At 38.9% G+C, this 17,781-nt stretch overlaps 1 protein-coding gene across 2 annotated transcripts in view; it reads left to right on the top strand.

The window, feature by feature from the left end:
* Positions 1 to 17,781, top strand: part of APAF1 (apoptotic peptidase activating factor 1) — an 85,598-nt gene that overhangs the window by 11,343 nt on the left and 56,474 nt on the right. The window contains exons 4-10 of one of the 2 annotated variants that reach the window (XM_060164615.1): positions 6,838 to 7,021; positions 8,985 to 9,097; positions 9,189 to 9,320; positions 11,084 to 11,322; positions 12,080 to 12,247; positions 13,487 to 13,618; positions 17,337 to 17,450. In XM_060164615.1, coding sequence (XP_060020598.1) covers positions 6,838 to 7,021; positions 8,985 to 9,097; positions 9,189 to 9,320; positions 11,084 to 11,322; positions 12,080 to 12,247; positions 13,487 to 13,618; positions 17,337 to 17,450 — 1,082 coding nt within the window. The remainder of the gene's footprint in view (positions 1 to 6,837; positions 7,022 to 8,984; positions 9,098 to 9,188; positions 9,321 to 11,083; positions 11,323 to 12,079; positions 12,248 to 13,486; positions 13,619 to 17,336; positions 17,451 to 17,781) is intronic. The other variant, XM_060164616.1, reaches the window with a different exon arrangement.

Here is a 17,781-nt window from a genome sequence, read left to right as displayed (position 1 = left end):
CATTGAAAGCTTCTGTTTCCTTATTTATTTTCATTTTGGATGATCTGTCCATTGGTGTACGTGGGGTGTTAAAGTCTCCCACTATAACTGTGTTACTGTCGATTTCCTTTTTTATAGCTGTTAGCAGTTGCCTTATTTATTGAGGTGCTCCTATGTTGTGTGCATATATATTTATAATTGTTATATCTTCTTCTTGGATTGATTCCTTGATCATTATGTAGTGTCCTTCTTTGTCTCTTGTAATATTCTTTATTTTAAAGTCTATTTTATCTGATATGAGTATTGCTACTCCAGCTTTCTTTTGATTTCCATCTGCATGGAATATCTTTTTTCACCCCCTCACTTTCAGTCTGTAATGTCCCTAGGTCTGAAGTGGGTCTCTTGTAGATAGCATATATAGGGTTCTTTTTTTTTTTTTTGCGGTACGCGGGCCTCTCACTGTTGTGGCCTCTCCCGTTGTGGAGCATAGGCTCCGGACATGCAGGCTCAGCGGCCATGGCTCATGGGCCCAGCCGCTCCGTGGCATGTGGGATCTTCCTGGACTGGGGCACGAACCCGTGTCCCCTGCATCGGCAGGCGGACTCTCAACCACTGCGCCATCAGGGAAGCCCTGGTTCTTGTTTTTATATCCATTCAGCAAGCCTGTGTCTTTTGGTTGGAACATTTAATCCATTCACGTTTAAGGTAATTATTGATATGTATGTTCCTATGACCATTTTCTTAATTGTTTTCAGTTTGTTTTTGTAGGTCCTTCTCTTTTGTTTCCCACTTAGAGAAGCTCCTTTAGCATTTGTTGTAGAGTTGGTTTGGTGGTGCTGAATTCTCTTATCTTTTGTTTGTCTGTAAAGCTTTTGATTTCTCCACTGAATCTGAATGAGATAGATCCTTGCTGGGTAGAGTAATCTTGGTTGAACGTTCTTCCCTTTCATTGCTTTAAGTATATCATGCCACTCCCTTCTGGCTTGTAGAGTTTCTGCTGAGAATTCAGCTGTTAACCTTATGGGAGTTCCCTTGTATGTTATTTGTCATTTTTCCCTTGCTGCTTTCAAGAATTTTTCTTTGTCTTTAATTTTTGCCAATTTGATTGCTGTGTGTCTTGGCGTGTTTCTCCATGGGTTTATCCTGTATGGGACTTGCTGCGCTTCCTGGACTTGGGTGGCTATTTCCTTTCCCATGTTAGGGAAGTTTTTGCCTATCATCTCTTCAAATATTTTCTCTCGTCCTTTCTATCTCTCTTCTCCTTCTGGGACCCCTATAACGCAAATGTTGTTGCATTTAATGTTGTCCCAGAGGTCTCTTAGGCTGTCTTCAGTTCTTTTCATTCTTTTTTCTTATTCTGTTCTTCAGCAGTGAATTCCACCATTTTGTCTTCCAGGTCACTTATCCGTTCTTCTGCCTCAGTTATTCTGCTATTGATTCCTTCTAGTGTATCTTTCATTTCATTTACTGTATTGTTCATCTCTGTTTGTTTGTTCTTTAATTCTTCTAGGTCTTTGTTAAACATTTCTTGCCTCTTCTCGATCTTTGCCTCTATTCTTTTTCTGAGGTCCTGGATCATCTTCACTATCATTATTCTGAATTCTTTTTCTGAAAGGTTGCTTATCTCCACTTCACTTAGTTGTTTTTCTGGGGTTTTATCTTGTTCCTTCATCTGGTACATAGCCCTCTGCCTTTTCATCTTGTCTCTCTGTCTGTGAATGTGGTTTTTGTTCCACAGGCTGCAGGATTGTAGTTCTTCTAGTTTCTGCCATCTGCCCTCTGGTGGATGAGGCTATCTAAGAGTCTTGTGTAAATTTCCTGATGGGAGGGACCTGTGGTGGGTAGAGCTGGCTGTGGCTCTGGTGGGCAGAGCTCAGTAAAACGGTAATCCACTTGTCTGCTGATGGGTAGGGCTGGGTTCCCTCCCTGTTGGTTGTTTGGCCTGAGGCATCCCAACACTGGAGCCTACCTGGGCTTTTTGGTGGGGCTAATGGCAGACTCTGGGAGGGCTCAAGCCAAGGAGTACTTCACAGAACTTCTGCTACCAGTGTCCTTGTCCTCACGGTGAGCCACAGCCACCCCCCCCCCACCTCTGCAGGAGACCCTCCAACACTAGCAGGTAGGTCTGGTTCAGTCTCCCCTGGGGTCACTGCTCCTTCCCCTGGGTCCTGATGTGCACAGTACTTTGTGTGTGCCCTCCAAGCGTGGAGTGTCTGTTTCCCCCAGTCCTGTCAAAGACCTGCAATCAAATCCCGCTAGGCTTCAAAGTCTGATTCTCTGGGAATTCCTCCTCCCATTGCTGGAACCCCAGGTTGGGAAGCCTGACGTGGGGCTCAGAATCTTCACTCTAGTGGGTGGACTTCTGTGGGTGGACTTCTGTGGTGTAAGTGTTCTCCAGTCTGTGAGTCACCCAGCCACCAGTTACGGCATTTGATTTTACTGTGATTGTGCCCCTCCTACCATCTCATTGTGGCTTCTCCTTTGTCTTTGCATGTGGGTTATCTTTTTTGGTGAGTTCCAGTGTCTTCCTGTTGATCATTGGCCAGCAGCTAGTTGTGATTCTGGTGTTCTCACAAGAGGGAGTGAGAGCACGTCCTTCTACTCCGCCATCTTGGTTCCTCGCTTGATACTTAAGTTTAAATCTGAAAACTTCGTTAGCTAGTTGTATCAGGATACTTTCTTTGCCTTGTCTTTAATCCTGGGATGATTTTAGAAAATCTTAAATAGAAAGTGCAAATTAAAAAATAACACTTCAGGAGCAACAGGTATTTTAAAACTGTGTTTTTAACATAACAGTTGTAGTATCTTCATTTAAAAAGAAGTAAAGTTCTTTCCATTTGCCCTTCTGTTCTTTCTCCTAAATTCGTCACCAGTGGTAGTCATGGTTAACAGTTTAGAGTGAGTTTTTCCAAACTTTTTCCTGTGCATTTACAATCATGTATACACAGAGAACATAGCTAAAAGTAACATAGTCAAAGTAAGTGAAGCCTCACGGATTTACTGTTTCATGAGTGTTGACTCAAGCTGAAGCAAGCCTAGAGAGTGTCAGGAAGCTTTCAGGAATAGAGTAGGACTTGTTGTTTACCTTCTTCCAAGACATTGGCACTTGAAATCAAACCATGCTTCACAGCCTTGCCTTACCTCACTTACTGCAGAGTTCTAGTTCTTCTGGTCATTTGTGTTTTCAAAAAATATTTATTTATTTTGGCTGTGCTGGGTCTTTGTTGTGGCATGCAGGCTTCTTAGTTGTGGCATGCATGCGGGCTCTAGTTCCCCAACCAGGGATCAAACCCAGGCCCTCTGCATTGGGAGCACGGGGTCTTACGCACTGGACCACAGGGAAGTTCTTGGTCATTTGTTATCTTTTAGATTCTCTTGTAGTTACTACTCAGTTCATTGCCAAATTCTGATCTAGGTCCCCTCCCCTCATTCCCAAGCCTTTGCTATACCTTCTAGACTCCTCTGTGATCAGGAAGCTCCTCTATATCATCAGCCCTTCTTAGAATATTTGCCTCCTTGCCTTACGTGAAACTGGGCAGTTCCTTGAGGATACCACCTTCTCCATAGCCTCCTTCAGTGGTGTGGCAACTTTTTTCCCTTTCTGTTCCACATATTTCAGCACCAGAAAATGGGTGGATGCTGTCCTTGCTCTCTGTTGCCTTGTCCAGGCCATTAAAACTTCCTTCTCCAGCTAAATTCTTTGTCCTTTGAGGTTCATTTTTCTAATCTTTCCCTGTTACGTTATTGCCCTCTCATTCATTGATGATTGGAGTTCTTAGTTATAAATTTAAGGCCTTCTCCTGTTGGCACTCTTAGTAATTTTGATATCTATGTGGATGCGTCATCCAAAAACTTGACCTCTCAGTTTCTTGACTTCTTTATCTGCAGTGACCATTTTCTTCACTCCCCTTCAGCCATATAATTCACTGATCACAGGCTGGATCCCGGCCCATGGCATTACCAGAAACGATACCAGTTTTGAAATCTTGATGTTAAACATTCTATACTACTCTTTGCCTACCTCCATCTATTCTATTTTTTGAGTTCACTACAGTTTTCTGACCTGTCAGGGCTTATCCCTTAATTCCCTAATATCCTCACTGTTTATCCCATCAGCCCCCTCTTAGGTTTGGGCCTAGATTTTTATTGCCCATTATTTAATTGCTCCTCAGCGTATATTCTTCACTCTTTAGGTCTCTCCTTATCTTGGGTGAAAGATGATTCCTTCTCTATTGCTAGGAGATGGAATAGGTATTCGTCTTGATCCCCATTGCTTCATCCAGACATTACTTCCTTTCTCCTTGCTGAAGAAATCACCCAACTGAGTTCCAATTTAAATTCATGATCATAAACCTTGGCAATTTTACTAGGTTCATTTAGTGGATGTGTAACCATTGCATTGGGGTTTGTAGGGTGTAATCAGAAAACAACTTTAGGGCTTCCTTGGTGGCGCAGTGGTTGAGAGTCTGCCTGCCGATGTAGGGGACATGGGTTCGTGCCCCGGTCCGGGAAGATCCCACATGCCGCGAAGCGGCTGGGCCCGTGAGCCATAGCCGCTGAGCCTGTGCATCCGGAGCCTGTGCTCCGCAACGGGAGAGGCCACAACAGTGAGAGGCCCATGTACCGCAAAAAAAAAAAAAGAAAACAACTTTATTCTTTTCCTTCGTTGGCTGTTCTAAACTCTTCTCTGGGCCTGATTCTTCCCCTGGCCTTGTACAGGTTCAGAGTATCCAGGTCATTTCACTAATTAAAGTGTCAGGTCCTGGGAATTCCCTGGGGGTCCAGTGGTTAAGACTTGGGCTTCCACTGCTGTGGACCCGAATTTGATCCCTGGTCAGGGAGCTAAGATACCACAAGCTGCGTGGTGTGGCCAAAGAAAAAAAAAAAAGCCAAGTTCTATTTAATACGCTAAATTTCACTTATATATAATGTTCTCCTGTTCTTCATTTGGGCCTGCCTTAGGCTTTGGAAGCCTGCAGTGGAAGAAGAGATTAAGATGGACATTGCAGGTTGTTTCCAGTTTTTTCCTGTTGTAGACAGTGCTGTGGTGAATATCCTGTGGAGGCAGAATAGTTTAGAAGTAGAGCATTGACACTGGATGTTTGAATCCCAGCTCTGGGATTCAACCTTTCTGTACCTCAGTTTCCTCATCTGTAATATGGGGATGATAATGGTATCTGCTTGATAGTCTACTCTGAGGATTAAATGTAGATTAATATGTAGAACTCTTAGGAAAGTGTTCAATAAATGTCTGTCATAAAAAGATCTTTGTGCATATATACAAATATTTCTTTTAGATGATTACATTTTTAAAATAGTGATTTCTTTTTGTACTTAATTATTTGTGAATGTCAGTAAATAAGTTGCCCTTTGGTGTAATAAAACTCATTTATCTTTGTATCTATTTTTTGCTTTTTCTTATACATTTATGATCATATAATATAAATCTTTATGGTTAATGCCACTGGTCTGATCTAATGCTGCTGTTCCCCATATTTTATTTATTTATTTAAAAATTTTTATTCGTTAATTTTTTTGGCTGCATTGGGTCTTCGTTGCTGCGCGCGGGCTCTTTGGTTGTGGTAAGTGGGGGCTACTCTTCATTGGGGTGCGCAGGCTTTTTGTTGCAGTGGCTTCTCTTGTTGCAGAGCATGGGCTCTAGGTGCGTGGGCTTCAGTAGTTGTGGCACACGGGCTTCAGTAGTTGTGGCGTGCAGGCTCAGTAGTTGTGGTGCATGGGCTTAGTTGCTCTGTGGCATATGGGATCTTCCTGGACCAGGGCTCGAACCCCTGTCCCCTACATTGGCAGGTGGATTCTTGACCACTGCACCACCAGGGAAGTCCCTCCCCATATTTTATACATAGGGACCCCTCTTACTTTTTTTATATCTATATAGAGCTGATTACGTATAGTCTATGAAAGCTTAAGATTTTTGGTTCCGATAATATGTATGTAAAAATGTGTATTTTAAGATATGCTATATGCTGTGGCTTGATTAACAAAAATGATGATGAAAGTTGACAGTAACAGTAATAATAATGTCTGTTGTTATATAATGCTTACTAGTTCAAAGCTTAATATTTGTAAGGTGCTCTCAGATCAATATCACTAATAATCCTGTCTGTTATAACCCTTTACATTTAGCATAGCAAAACCACATATTTTATATTATTAATTTCTCACAGTAACTCTGAAATAGGTGGGGATAAACAGTCTTATTCTGGTATAATAAATGAGACAGGTTATTTGCTAAAGATATAGTAGCTAGTAAGCAGTAGAGCCAGACTTGAACCTAACTTCTTACTTTTAAGTCAGTGTATGGGAACCATAATGAGTGACTTATGTGTTCCTGGACATGAGTGGTTCTCAGAGGTGATTTAGCCCCTCAGGGGACATGTGACAGAGTTTAGAGACATTTTTGGTTGTCGTAACTGGGGAGGGAAAATGCTACTAGCATCTAGTGGATAGAGGCCAGGGAGGCTGTTAAATATCCTATAATGCACAGGACAGTCCCTCACAACAAAGAATTATCTGGCCCCAAATGTGCAGAGTGCTTACGTTGAGAAACTGTTGTACAGTGATCATTGATGACATAAGATAAAGATTGTGAAATTTTGTTTGGTAAGATTTTACTGATAAGCAGCAGATTAACTCCATACTTCAGTTTCTTCACATCTGCAACTTTTCTTAGATTTGGGCTGTAAAGCTCAATAATAACCCTACAAGCAACATATATACTCTGAATCAAGAGAAGTTTGAAGATGTGATGAGATTGAAGATTGGAACAAATCTTTCCTCCTCTTTCAAAGGAGGGCAGCTGTTCAAAGGCCTTAAATTTATTATTCTTTTCCTCACCAGTTTGTTTCCCAGGGGGTGTGCATTGGGTTTCAGTTGGGAAACAAGACAAATCTGGGCTTCTGATGAAACTGCAGAATCTTTGCACACGGTTGGCTCAGGATGAGAATTTCTCCCAGAGGCTTCCACTTAATATTGAAGAAGCTAAAGACCGTCTCCGCATTCTGATGCTGCGCAAACATCCAAGGTACAGATGGTTATACTTATTTGGTGTATGAAGTCCCAGTGAGACTTAAGTACTGACATCTTGAGAACATCATAGCCTTTTCTTGCTGTTGGGTAGAGGGTCTAAGAAAGAACCATTGCCTTCCTGCTCTTCCTCTCTCTTGTATTAAAAAGAAGTGTCTGCCACTGACCTTGGCATCGTACCTGCCAATTCTCTCTTGTGTGCCACTGTAGGCTCTCAAGAAATATTTCTTAAGTAGGTGAGTTGGTGAATGGTCTTTGTTAAAAGATGTGGACTTTTTACCTTGAATACATTATTTCTAATAGATTAACACAGAACAAGAGACAGAATAAATGCATGCAGGCAACTTGTAAAAGACTGAGTCAGGAAGGATTATTTATTTAAAGGGACCCTTCTGCTGTGTTCTCTTACTTTTTGGGTATACACGTAACTCTTCTACTTCCAAGTACTTTAAGAGTTTGTTTTGTTTATTTCAATAATTAATTAATTTATTAAATAAATGCCATTATAATTATGTGCCAGGCACTGTTGTCAGCTATATCACAGTTTTCATTAGCCAAAGGGAGGCAGCAACTTAGTTGCTATCTTTGTTAAGAGTTAAGGGATTTAGTCAACAATTTGATTTCTGCCACCTAGCAGCTATTTTATTTGTTCATTTAACCAACATTGAGTGTCGTGCCAGGTTCTGGGTCAAGTGCTACAAGTACAAAGATTAATAAAGCATTCCTTGTGAGTATAACAGTAAATTGGGTGAGAATTAGGTAATGGCTCTGAAGTTTTTTTTATTGCCCCCATGCACCTGATGATGCTGTATACTTTCATGTGTAGTAGTGGCTGAATATGGTAGTGCTTCCCCAAATTGGTAAGGGGATTCATATCAGAATATTGGGTGAGAGGAATAATTTTGGGAAAAAGCCTCCTAGTGATTATGATGGATACTCATTATGGAGGGCAAGCTCCCTTCTCTCTGGCTTCTTTTCCAGATCCCTCTGTTATCTCCCCCTCCCCTTGATAGTCACTAGTATCCATTTTCCTGGAGAAATGGGATTGAGACCACTAACCACTTCCTCTTTTCTTGATCAGTAACTTCTCCTTAGTTCTACTTTCTTTGCAAAAATAAAAATGATTCCTGTGTAGGAAAATATTGTAACCACTCTCAGATGTATTGGATCATGGCATATAAAGTCATTTTGTTTCTCAGCATCATTTTGGTTTATGTTTTTGTAATTTTCCAGCCTGTGTATATTCCTAGAGTCTTTTTTTGTAGTGTACAGAGGTAGTGTGCCATTCAGATAATAACGCTAGTGTATAATTATGCTGTCAGGTTTTAGTTGTATTATTTTCTCCATTTGTTCTGACGAGTTTGAAAAAGTTTTTTGGAGGGACTGATTAGGAATTAGCACACAGATTCTTTGTCATCATGCGTAAACAAATTGATTTCTTGGATGGAAAAAAAGCCCACTAGTGTACCAAGTGAAAAGTAATATTTGCTGGTGCATTCAATTAGGTTGGGACATATGAAATTGCTAGTTTTGTAGGTAAAATGGTCAAATATTGTCATTGTTCTGTGATGCTTTCTAATGCTAACCTAAGCCCAGTTCTTGCTTGGTTTGGGTGCTTAAAGACCGAATTGGAAAAATCTCATTACTTGGATAGTTCTTTTTAGGCACTAGGAGGCTTATTTCTAATACTTATAATAAAGTATACACAGTTCTCTTTTTATAAGTCCTTTAACTTTAATATGCAGTAATTTGGGGTAGAAGGAAGGGAAAGTCTCTAATTTTCTTTTCCTTATTGGTATATTGTGAAAGGGATACCAAAGAAAAGAGAAAGAACCATGAAATAGACATCTATTTTTTTTTAATTTTTAAATTTTAAGAAAACACTGGCGGCATTCTCTTTTTTTTAAAGGAAGTTTAAAATGAATGTCATTAGTGACTCAATACAGTTTTTTCTTATTAAGGTCTCTGTTGATTTTGGATGATGTTTGGGATCCTTGGGTGTTAAAAGCTTTTGACAATCAGTGTCAGATTCTTCTTACAACCAGAGACAAGAGTGTTACAGATTCAGTAATGGGTAAGGATTATTAATTTGCTTTTTATAATAATTCAGTTACATTTAAATATGTGGCATACCAAATTGCTTACTATGTCTTGTGATTTCACAGGTCCTAAATATGTAGTCCCTGTGGAGAGTGGTTTAGGAAGAGAAAAAGGACTTGAAATTTTATCCCTTTTTGTTAATATGAAGAAAGCAGATTTGCCAGAACAAGCTCACAGTATTATAAAAAAATGTAAAGGTATAGTTATTTATTTTGTGTATGAGGGGGTTATAGAGATATTAATTTACCCTTTTGTAAGTTAAGCTAATGAACATAACAGTTTAACACATGAACATCCAAAAACTTTACTAGAATATTTAGTATTTTAGGTTCTTCTCTGATACCCTACATGGATAGTGATATTTTGGTATTCATTCTTTAGTTAAAATAATATTTAACAAACACCCACAATATGTTATGAAAGGGGTAAGATGAAGACATGACCTCTGTTGTCAAAGAATAAAAAATGTAGTGAGAGTCACAGTTTAAAATTTTTTTGGTTGGGATTTTATTTTTTTATTTTTTATATTTTGGCTGTGCTGCGTGGCTTTTGGGATCTTAGTTCCCTGACCAGGGATTGAATTTGGGCCACCACAATGAAAGCATGGAGTCCTAACCACTGGACTGCCAGGGAATTACCTGGTTGGGATTTTATAAAAATAATGTTCTAATTTGATAAGTAAAAACTGGTGCTGTCTTCTTAATTTGCATTTTTAAATAGTGAAGTTAAACTTTTTTATTGAATATTGCATCTTAAGAAATTATCCTGGACTTCCCTGGTGGCGCAGTAGTTAAGAATCCACCTGCCAATGCAGGGAACACGGGTTCGAACCCTGGTGTGGGAAGATTCCACATGCTGTGGAGCAACTAAGCCCGTGCGCCACAACTACTGAGCCAGCGCTCTATAGCCTGCGAGCCACAATTACTGAGCCTGTGTGCCACAACTGTTGAAGCCCGTGCCCCTAGAGCCTGTGCTCCACAACAAGAGAAGCCACCGCAATGAGAAGCCTGCGCACCACAACGAAGAGTAGCCCCTGCTCGAAGCAACTAGAGAAAAGCCTGTGTGCAGCAATGAAGACCCAGTGCAGCCAAAAATAAATAAATAAATTTATTAAAAAAAAATTATCCTTGACTCACTTTTGTGATATAAGTATTTTTCATTGAGTTTTTGACACTCTAACTATGGAAACTATTAACCTTTTGTCATATTTTTTCCAACTGTTTTTCTTCTAGTTGTGTCTGCCTTTTAATTTCATTTGTAGTATTTTTTTGACACACAGAAATTTAAAATTTTATATAGTCAAATCTATCAGCTCTTAAGATTATTTTTTCCATCATTGTTAATGCTTGGAAATAGTTTCTTGTTTTTCTTTCTTCCATCAAACTTGTTTTTGAGTTAATTGACTTTTAAAAAGTATCTCAACCTTAGGAAAAAATACTTGATTTGTATTCATTATGAAGGTGATGCATGTGCATTTTGAAACACTTAAAAAGAAAAAATAGAAATTATCCATAATCTGATAATTATTAGCATCATGAGAGTATTTCTCCTAGTCTTTCAGGACATATAAAACCTTGAAAAAAATATTGAGATTATAATGGTATATATAATTTTCAATCTTACCCTTTTTAATAGCAAATCTTGAGCATTTTCCCATGTTATTAAATATCTTTTGAAAATTTACCAGTGGCATAATATTGTGATATACTTCATTCAGTCATTTCCCTGTTATTGTTTAAGATTTTTCACTGTTTTAAATACCGTAATGAATATCCTTAAGTGAAATATTTCTTATTTCTAATGACTTCTTTAGAATAAGTACCTGAAGTGAATCCAAAAGTTATAAATATTTTAAAGCTTTGGATAGCATGCGGCAGAAATTCTTTCTTGAGGATAAATTGATTCTTAGTGGTAATTTGGAAATGATACCGTAATCACACTGACTTTTTTTATTTTTTAGGTTCACCTCTTGTAGTTTCTTTAATTGGTGCACTTTTACGAGATTTTCCCAACCGCTGGGAGTACTACCTCAGGCAACTTCAGAATAAGCAATTTAAGAAGATAAGGAAATCTTCATCTTATGATTATGAGGCTTTGGATGAAGCCATGTCTATAAGTGTTGAAATGCTCAGAGAAGACATCAAAGATTATTACACAGATCTTTCCATCCTTCAGAAAGATGTTAAGGTGCCTACGAAGGTAATAGAAGGACCAACAATCTTTATCATTGGGTATTGTGGCATATAACCTTTGGTTTACTCCTCAGGATATTGTTACAGAGGATATTGGGAGGATAAAACCTGTGTACCTGAGGGTGGTGGACTGGAGGGTGTAGAAATCCCACTGTTCTTAGTTTCCATCATGGGCTTTGGTGTTGAACTCAGATGAGTTACCTAGTTCTCAGTGGTTCTCGTGAACCTGGAGAAGCATATGACTTCTTTAGAACTCTTTTTCTTTTCTATCTTGATGAGTATTTGAGCTTCTTATGAAATGGAGATATTATTCAGGGCTTTAATACATGATGTTTTTAATACAATTAAAAGAATTATTTCTTTTATTTATTTTTGGCTGTGTTGGGTCTTCGTTGCTTTGCGTGGGCTTTGTCTAGTTGCGGTGAGTGGGGGCTATGCTTTGTTGCGGTGTGCGGGCTTCTCATTGTGGTGGCTTCTCTTGTTTTGGAGCACGGGCTCTAGGTGCGCAGGCTCAGTAGTTGTGGCTCATGGGCTCTAGAGCGCAGGCTCAGTAGTTGTGGCGCATGGGCTTAGTTGCTCTGGGGCATGTGGGTTCTTCCCAGACCAGGGCTCGAACCTGTGTCCCCTGCATTGGCAGGCGGATTCTTAACCACTGTGCCACCAGGGAAGCCCTAACACATGATTTTTTGTCTGTTAACCTCCTGTGTGCAATCCTGGTCATTGTACATAATTATGGCACATTAAATGTTTAAAATGATTCCTAGGTGTTGTGTATCCTCTGGGATATGGAAACTGAAGAAGTTGAAGACATACTGCAGGAGTTTGTTAATAAGTCTCTCTTGTTCTGTGATCGAAATGGAAAATCATTTCTTTATTATTTACATGATCTTCAAGTAGATTTCCTCACACAGAAGAATCACAGCCAGCTTCAGGTACTTGCATCTCTGTACGTTCTTTTTTTTTTTAAACTTTTAATTTTGAAATGATTTTAGACTTATAGAAAAGTTGCAAAATAATACAGTTTCTCTGCATATACTTTCATCTAGCTTCCCCCAATGTTAACATCTTACATAACTATAATACAGTTATGAGAGCCAGAAAATTAACATTGATACAATACTGTTAACTAATACACAGACTTTATTTGAATTTTGCCAGCTTTCCCACTAATGTCCTGTTTTGTGGTTCAGATCCAATTCTGTATTCTATATTGCATAATATCATCATGTTTCCTTAGTTTCCTCAAATCTAGGAAAATTCCTTGATTTTCTTTCTTTCATGATCACTTTTGAAGAGTACTCACTAGTTATTTTGCACAGTGTCCCTTAGTTTGGTTTTTTTTTTTATATTAATTTATTTTTGGCTGTTTTGGGTCTTCATTGCTGCGCAGGGGCTTTCTCTAGTTGTGGAGAGAGGGGCTACTCTTTGTTGTGGTGCATGGGCTTCCATTGCAGTGGCTTCTCTTGTTGTGGAGCACAGGCTCTAGGCACGTGAGTTTCAGTAGTTGTGGCCCGTGGGCTCTAGAGCTCAGGGTCAGTAGTTATGGCTCATGGGCTTTGTTGCTCTGCAGCATGTGGGACCTTCCCAGACCAGGGCTTGAACCCATGTCCCCTGCATTGTCAGGCAGATTCTTTTATTTTTTATTATTATTATTTTTTGCGGTACGCGGGCCTCTCACTGTTGTGGCCTCTCCTGTTGTGGAGCACAGGCTCCGGACGCGCAGGCTCAGCAGCCATGGCTCACGGGTCCAGCTGCTCCGTGGCGTGTGGGATCTTCCCGGACCGGGGCACGAACCCATGTCCCCTGCATCGGCAGGTGGACTCCCAACCACTGCGCCACCAGGGAAGCCCCTCTTAGTTTGGGTTTTTCTGATGTTTTCTCTTGACTAGAGTAAGGTTATATATTTTTGGCAATAACACCACAGAAGTGCTGTTGTGTCCTTCTCAGTGCATCATATCAGGGTGTTGACACGTCTAATCAGTGATATGAACATTGATTACTTGGTTAAAGTTTCTCAACTGTAAAGTTACTGTTTTTTTCTTTTGTAGTTAATAAGTATCTTGTGGGGAGATTCTCTGTACATTCTTAAATAGCTTTGGAAGCTGGAGTTTCTGTGATGCTTAGGTTATGAAATTGTTTCTGTCCTCTGAAATGTTTCATTTGGGTTTCAGGATCTACACAAGAAACTAATCACTCAGTTCCAGAGACATTTCCGGCTACATTGTCTTTCACCGGATCAGGAGGACTGCATGTATTGGTACAATTTTCTGGCCTATCACATGGCTAGTGCTAAAATGCACAAAGTAAGATTACTCATTTAAAAAACTATTTTCTTTTATCTCACTTTTATTTTGTCCCATGTTTAGAATTTTCTTTTATTAGTAAAAATAGGGTTATAACCTGTGTAAGTAATTTTGTTACTGTTTTTACCTGCAGGTACCTTAGTAACTGCAGTAAATGAACCACCTAAAAATTCAGTCTCTTCATACCAGTAGCTATCCTTTGTGGACAATATGGATTTGTTTTTAAGTTCTGAGAGGAAATGGAGAGTGGGAAAGTATATTCATTCATTCAGCAAGTATTTATGGAGTGCCTGTTGTGTACTGATGGTGTTCTTCATTATGAAGGATATACCACAGGCACAAAGTCCCTGCTCTCATTGAGCTTACATTCTGGGGGGAGATTGACACGGGACAGATAAATTTATCATATGTTAGCGGGGTAGTAAGTGCTCAGAAGAAGAAAAAAGTGTGCAAGGAGAAAGGAAGTGATGATTTGGCATTGAGTCATCATGATTTGCTGATGGATTTGATATACATTGTAAGAAAAAGAGAAGAGTCAAAGATGACTCCAAGCTTGTGCAGTTCAAAGATTGGAGTTGCCATGAACTGAGTTTGGGATAGCTGTGGGTCAAACAAGTATTTTACCAGGAGTGAAGGGAAGGTTAGGAACTCATTTGGAATATATTAAGTCTGGTGTACACATTAAGACATCTGACTGGATATATTTAGCATATAGTTGGATATATGAATCTGGATTTCTGGGGAAAACTATGGACTAAAGATAAAATTTGGGGATCATCAGCACATAGATATTTGAAGTTATGACTACCAATTAACTACTCACAATGTTAACATTTTAGAAAACTGTATATACTTTGAGAAAAGGGAACCCTCTTGCACTGCTGGTGGGAATGTAAATTGATACAGCCACTATGGAGAACAGTATGGAGGTTCCTTAAAAAACTAAAAATAGAACTACCATACGACCCAGCAATCCCACTACTGGGCATATACCCTGAGAAAACCATAATTCAAAAAGAGTCATGTACCACAATATTCATTGCAGTTCTATTTACAATAGCCAGGACACGGAAGCAACCTAAGTGTCCATCGACAGATGAATGGATAAAGAAGATGTGGCACATATATACAACGGAATATTACTCAGCCATAAAAAGAAACAAAATTGAGTTATTTTTAGTGAGGTGGACAGACCTAGAGTCTGTCATACAGAGTGAAGTAAGTCAGAAAAACAAATACCGTATACTAACACATATATATGGAATCTAAAAAAAAAAAAATGGTCATGAAGAACCTAGGGGCAAGATGGGAATAAAGATGCAGACCTACTAGAGAATGGACTTGAGGACACGGGGAGGGGGAAGGGTAAGCTGGGACAAAGTGAGAGAGTGGCATGGGCATATATATACTACCAAATGCAAAATAGATAGCTAGTGGGAAGCAGCCGCATAGCACAGGGAAATCAGCTCTGTGCTTTGTGACCACTTGGGTGGGATAGGGAGGGTGGGAGGGAGAGAGACGCAAGTGGGAAGAGATATGGGGATATATGCATATGTATAGCTGATTGACTTTGTTGTAAAGCAGAAATACACCATTGTAAAGCAATTATACTCCAATAAGGATGTTAAAAAAAACCCATATATACTTTGAATAATTTTTCAGTCTTATGTACTTTAATCTCTTGGTTACATACAGTTTACGTTTAATAATCTATATTGGAATGACAGTATTCCAATAAATATCTGTGCTCTGATTGACTTAGCTGAACTTTAATTGTTGAACACTTAAGTTGTTTTCATTTTTTTTTTTTTACTCTTATGATGCTGTAATGAAATTCTTGTTTGTCTTCACACCTGTATTATTTCCTTTGGAAATTTCTTGAAGTGGAATTATTGGGTCAATGCATCTTTTAAAAACTTTTGATATGTATGGTAGTGTGACAGGATTCAGTTCCTTTCATTTTTTTTAACCTTTTTTTTTCCTGATTTTTAAAGATAATAGTTTACTTTCATTGGAAAAATTGAGGAAAAAACTAAGTGAAGAAAATGAAGATCACAACCATTGCTAATGCTTTTTTTTTTTTTTTTGGCACACGGGCCTCTCACTGTTGCGGCCTCTCCTGTCGTGGAGCACAGGCTCCGGACGTGCAGGCTCAGCGGCCATGGCTCACAGGCCCAGCCACTCCACGGCATGTGGGATCTTCTCAGACCAGGGCACAAACCCGTGTCCCCTGCATCGGCAGGGGGACTCTCAACCACTGCGCCACCAGGGAAGCCCGCTAATGCTTTTATGTGTAGTTTTCCAGATCATTTTGCTGCTCAGATACACACACCTGTTCTTTAAAACCAGAATGGGATCATGATAGAAATGTAGTCTTATATCTTGTTTTTCCTACTTAATTGTAGTTCAGGGTTATCTTTCTATGTCAGTTTATATATAATAGATTGACATAATTTTTAAAGCTGCATACTATTTAATTGTATAGGTACATTATGATTGGTCAGTTGGTTGGTGGATGGTCAGATTGCTTAAGCACACTTGTCTGACTTATTTTTTTAGGGCACATAAGTGTAATTCTGGGTCAATGATGTGTACAGTTTGAATTTTAATACAGATTGCTAAACTGTCCTCTAGAAGGGTGCTCTGATTTACATCACTACCAGCAGTGTATGAGGGTGTTCATTTCCTCTGATTCTAGCTAACATTTTTATCATTCCTTTTAGTCTTTAGAAATCTGATGTTAAAAGGTAGTAAATCTTCGTTGTTTCTCTTTGATTACTGGTGAGATTTTTGGCTATTTGTGCTTTTTATTTTGTGAATTGGCTCTCATCCATTGATTGCCTTTGCCTGTTTTTCTATTGGAGTGTTTATCTGTTTCTTACTCTTTTATTAGAATTTTTTATAAAAATATTAAGCCTTCATCTATCATATATTTGTAAATAAATTTTTTTCCTGGTTTATTTTTTGTCTTAAATTTTATTTATATTGTTTTTTACTATATTGAACATTTGAGTTTTTATGTAGTTAAATGCACCACTATTTTTCTTTTCGGTATTTTGCTTTGGGGTCATGTTTATAAAAATTTCCTTAACCCCAGGGTTACAAAAATAGTAAATATTTGTATCTTCTAGTATTTTTTTAAAATTAAATTAAATTTATTTATTTTATTTTTGGCTGCTTTTTTTTGGGTCTTCCTTGCTGTATGAGGGCTTTCTCTAGTTGCGGCGAGCGGGGGCTACTCTTCGTTGTGGTGCGTGGGCTTCGCATTGCGGTGGCTTCTCTTGTTGGGAGCACAGGCTCTAGGTGCGTGGGCTTCAGTAGTTGTGGCTTGCGGGCTCTAGAGCGCAGGCTCAGTAGTTGTGGCGCATGGGCTTAGTTGTTCTGCAGCATGTGGGATCTTCCTGGACCAGGGCTCAAACCTGTGTCCCCTGCATTGGCAGGTGGATTCTCAACCATTGCGCCACCAGGGCAGCCCTCTTCTAGTATTTTTTGAAGTTTCTATTTTATATTTAAGTCTGAAAAATCCATCTGAAATTTATTTTGAATTAAGGTGTGAGGTCCATTTTTTGTTTCTTTGGAACTATTAATGATATGTTCCTTTTTGTCCTTAAATTCTAGGCATCTGCTAAGTTTCTCTCATTAGTGTTAGGATAACGATGGTAGATTTAAAATTCTTTGATCTCTTTAACAGTGCTTCTGATCTTTTTTTTTTTTTAAGGAACTGTGTGCTTTAATGTTTTCCCTGGATTGGATTAAAGCAAAAACGGAGCTCGTAGGCCCTGCTCATCTGATTCATGAATTTGTGGAATACAGGCATATGTTGGATGAAAAGGTATATATTATTATGAAAAATAAGTCCTTAAAGGACATCTCATTTTGACATTTAATTCTAGGTTTAATAGTGAGGATGAACAAAATAGCAGAGGTGAAGAGTGATAATTTCCTTACTTAATCTTTGATTATTCTAATTATTTTGCTTCCTCTCCTGCTGTGGATAGGATTGAGGTTTGAAAGCTGGGGAAGTAAAGTGTTCAGTGTTTTTTTTAGGAAAGGGAATGTGTTAAGAAGGTAGCACTTAGATAATGAGATTTTTTTTTTTTTAACCCTATGTTTAAAAGTCCGAAGAGGATCACTATGTATTTGTTACCTAATGGTTGGCTATT

Source organism: Lagenorhynchus albirostris, chromosome 11 (genome assembly GCF_949774975.1).
Source record: "Lagenorhynchus albirostris chromosome 11, mLagAlb1.1, whole genome shotgun sequence".
In the NCBI taxonomy this organism is placed as follows: domain Eukaryota; kingdom Metazoa; phylum Chordata; class Mammalia; order Artiodactyla; family Delphinidae; genus Lagenorhynchus; species Lagenorhynchus albirostris.
This window is presented reverse-complemented; position numbering and strand designations above follow the sequence as displayed.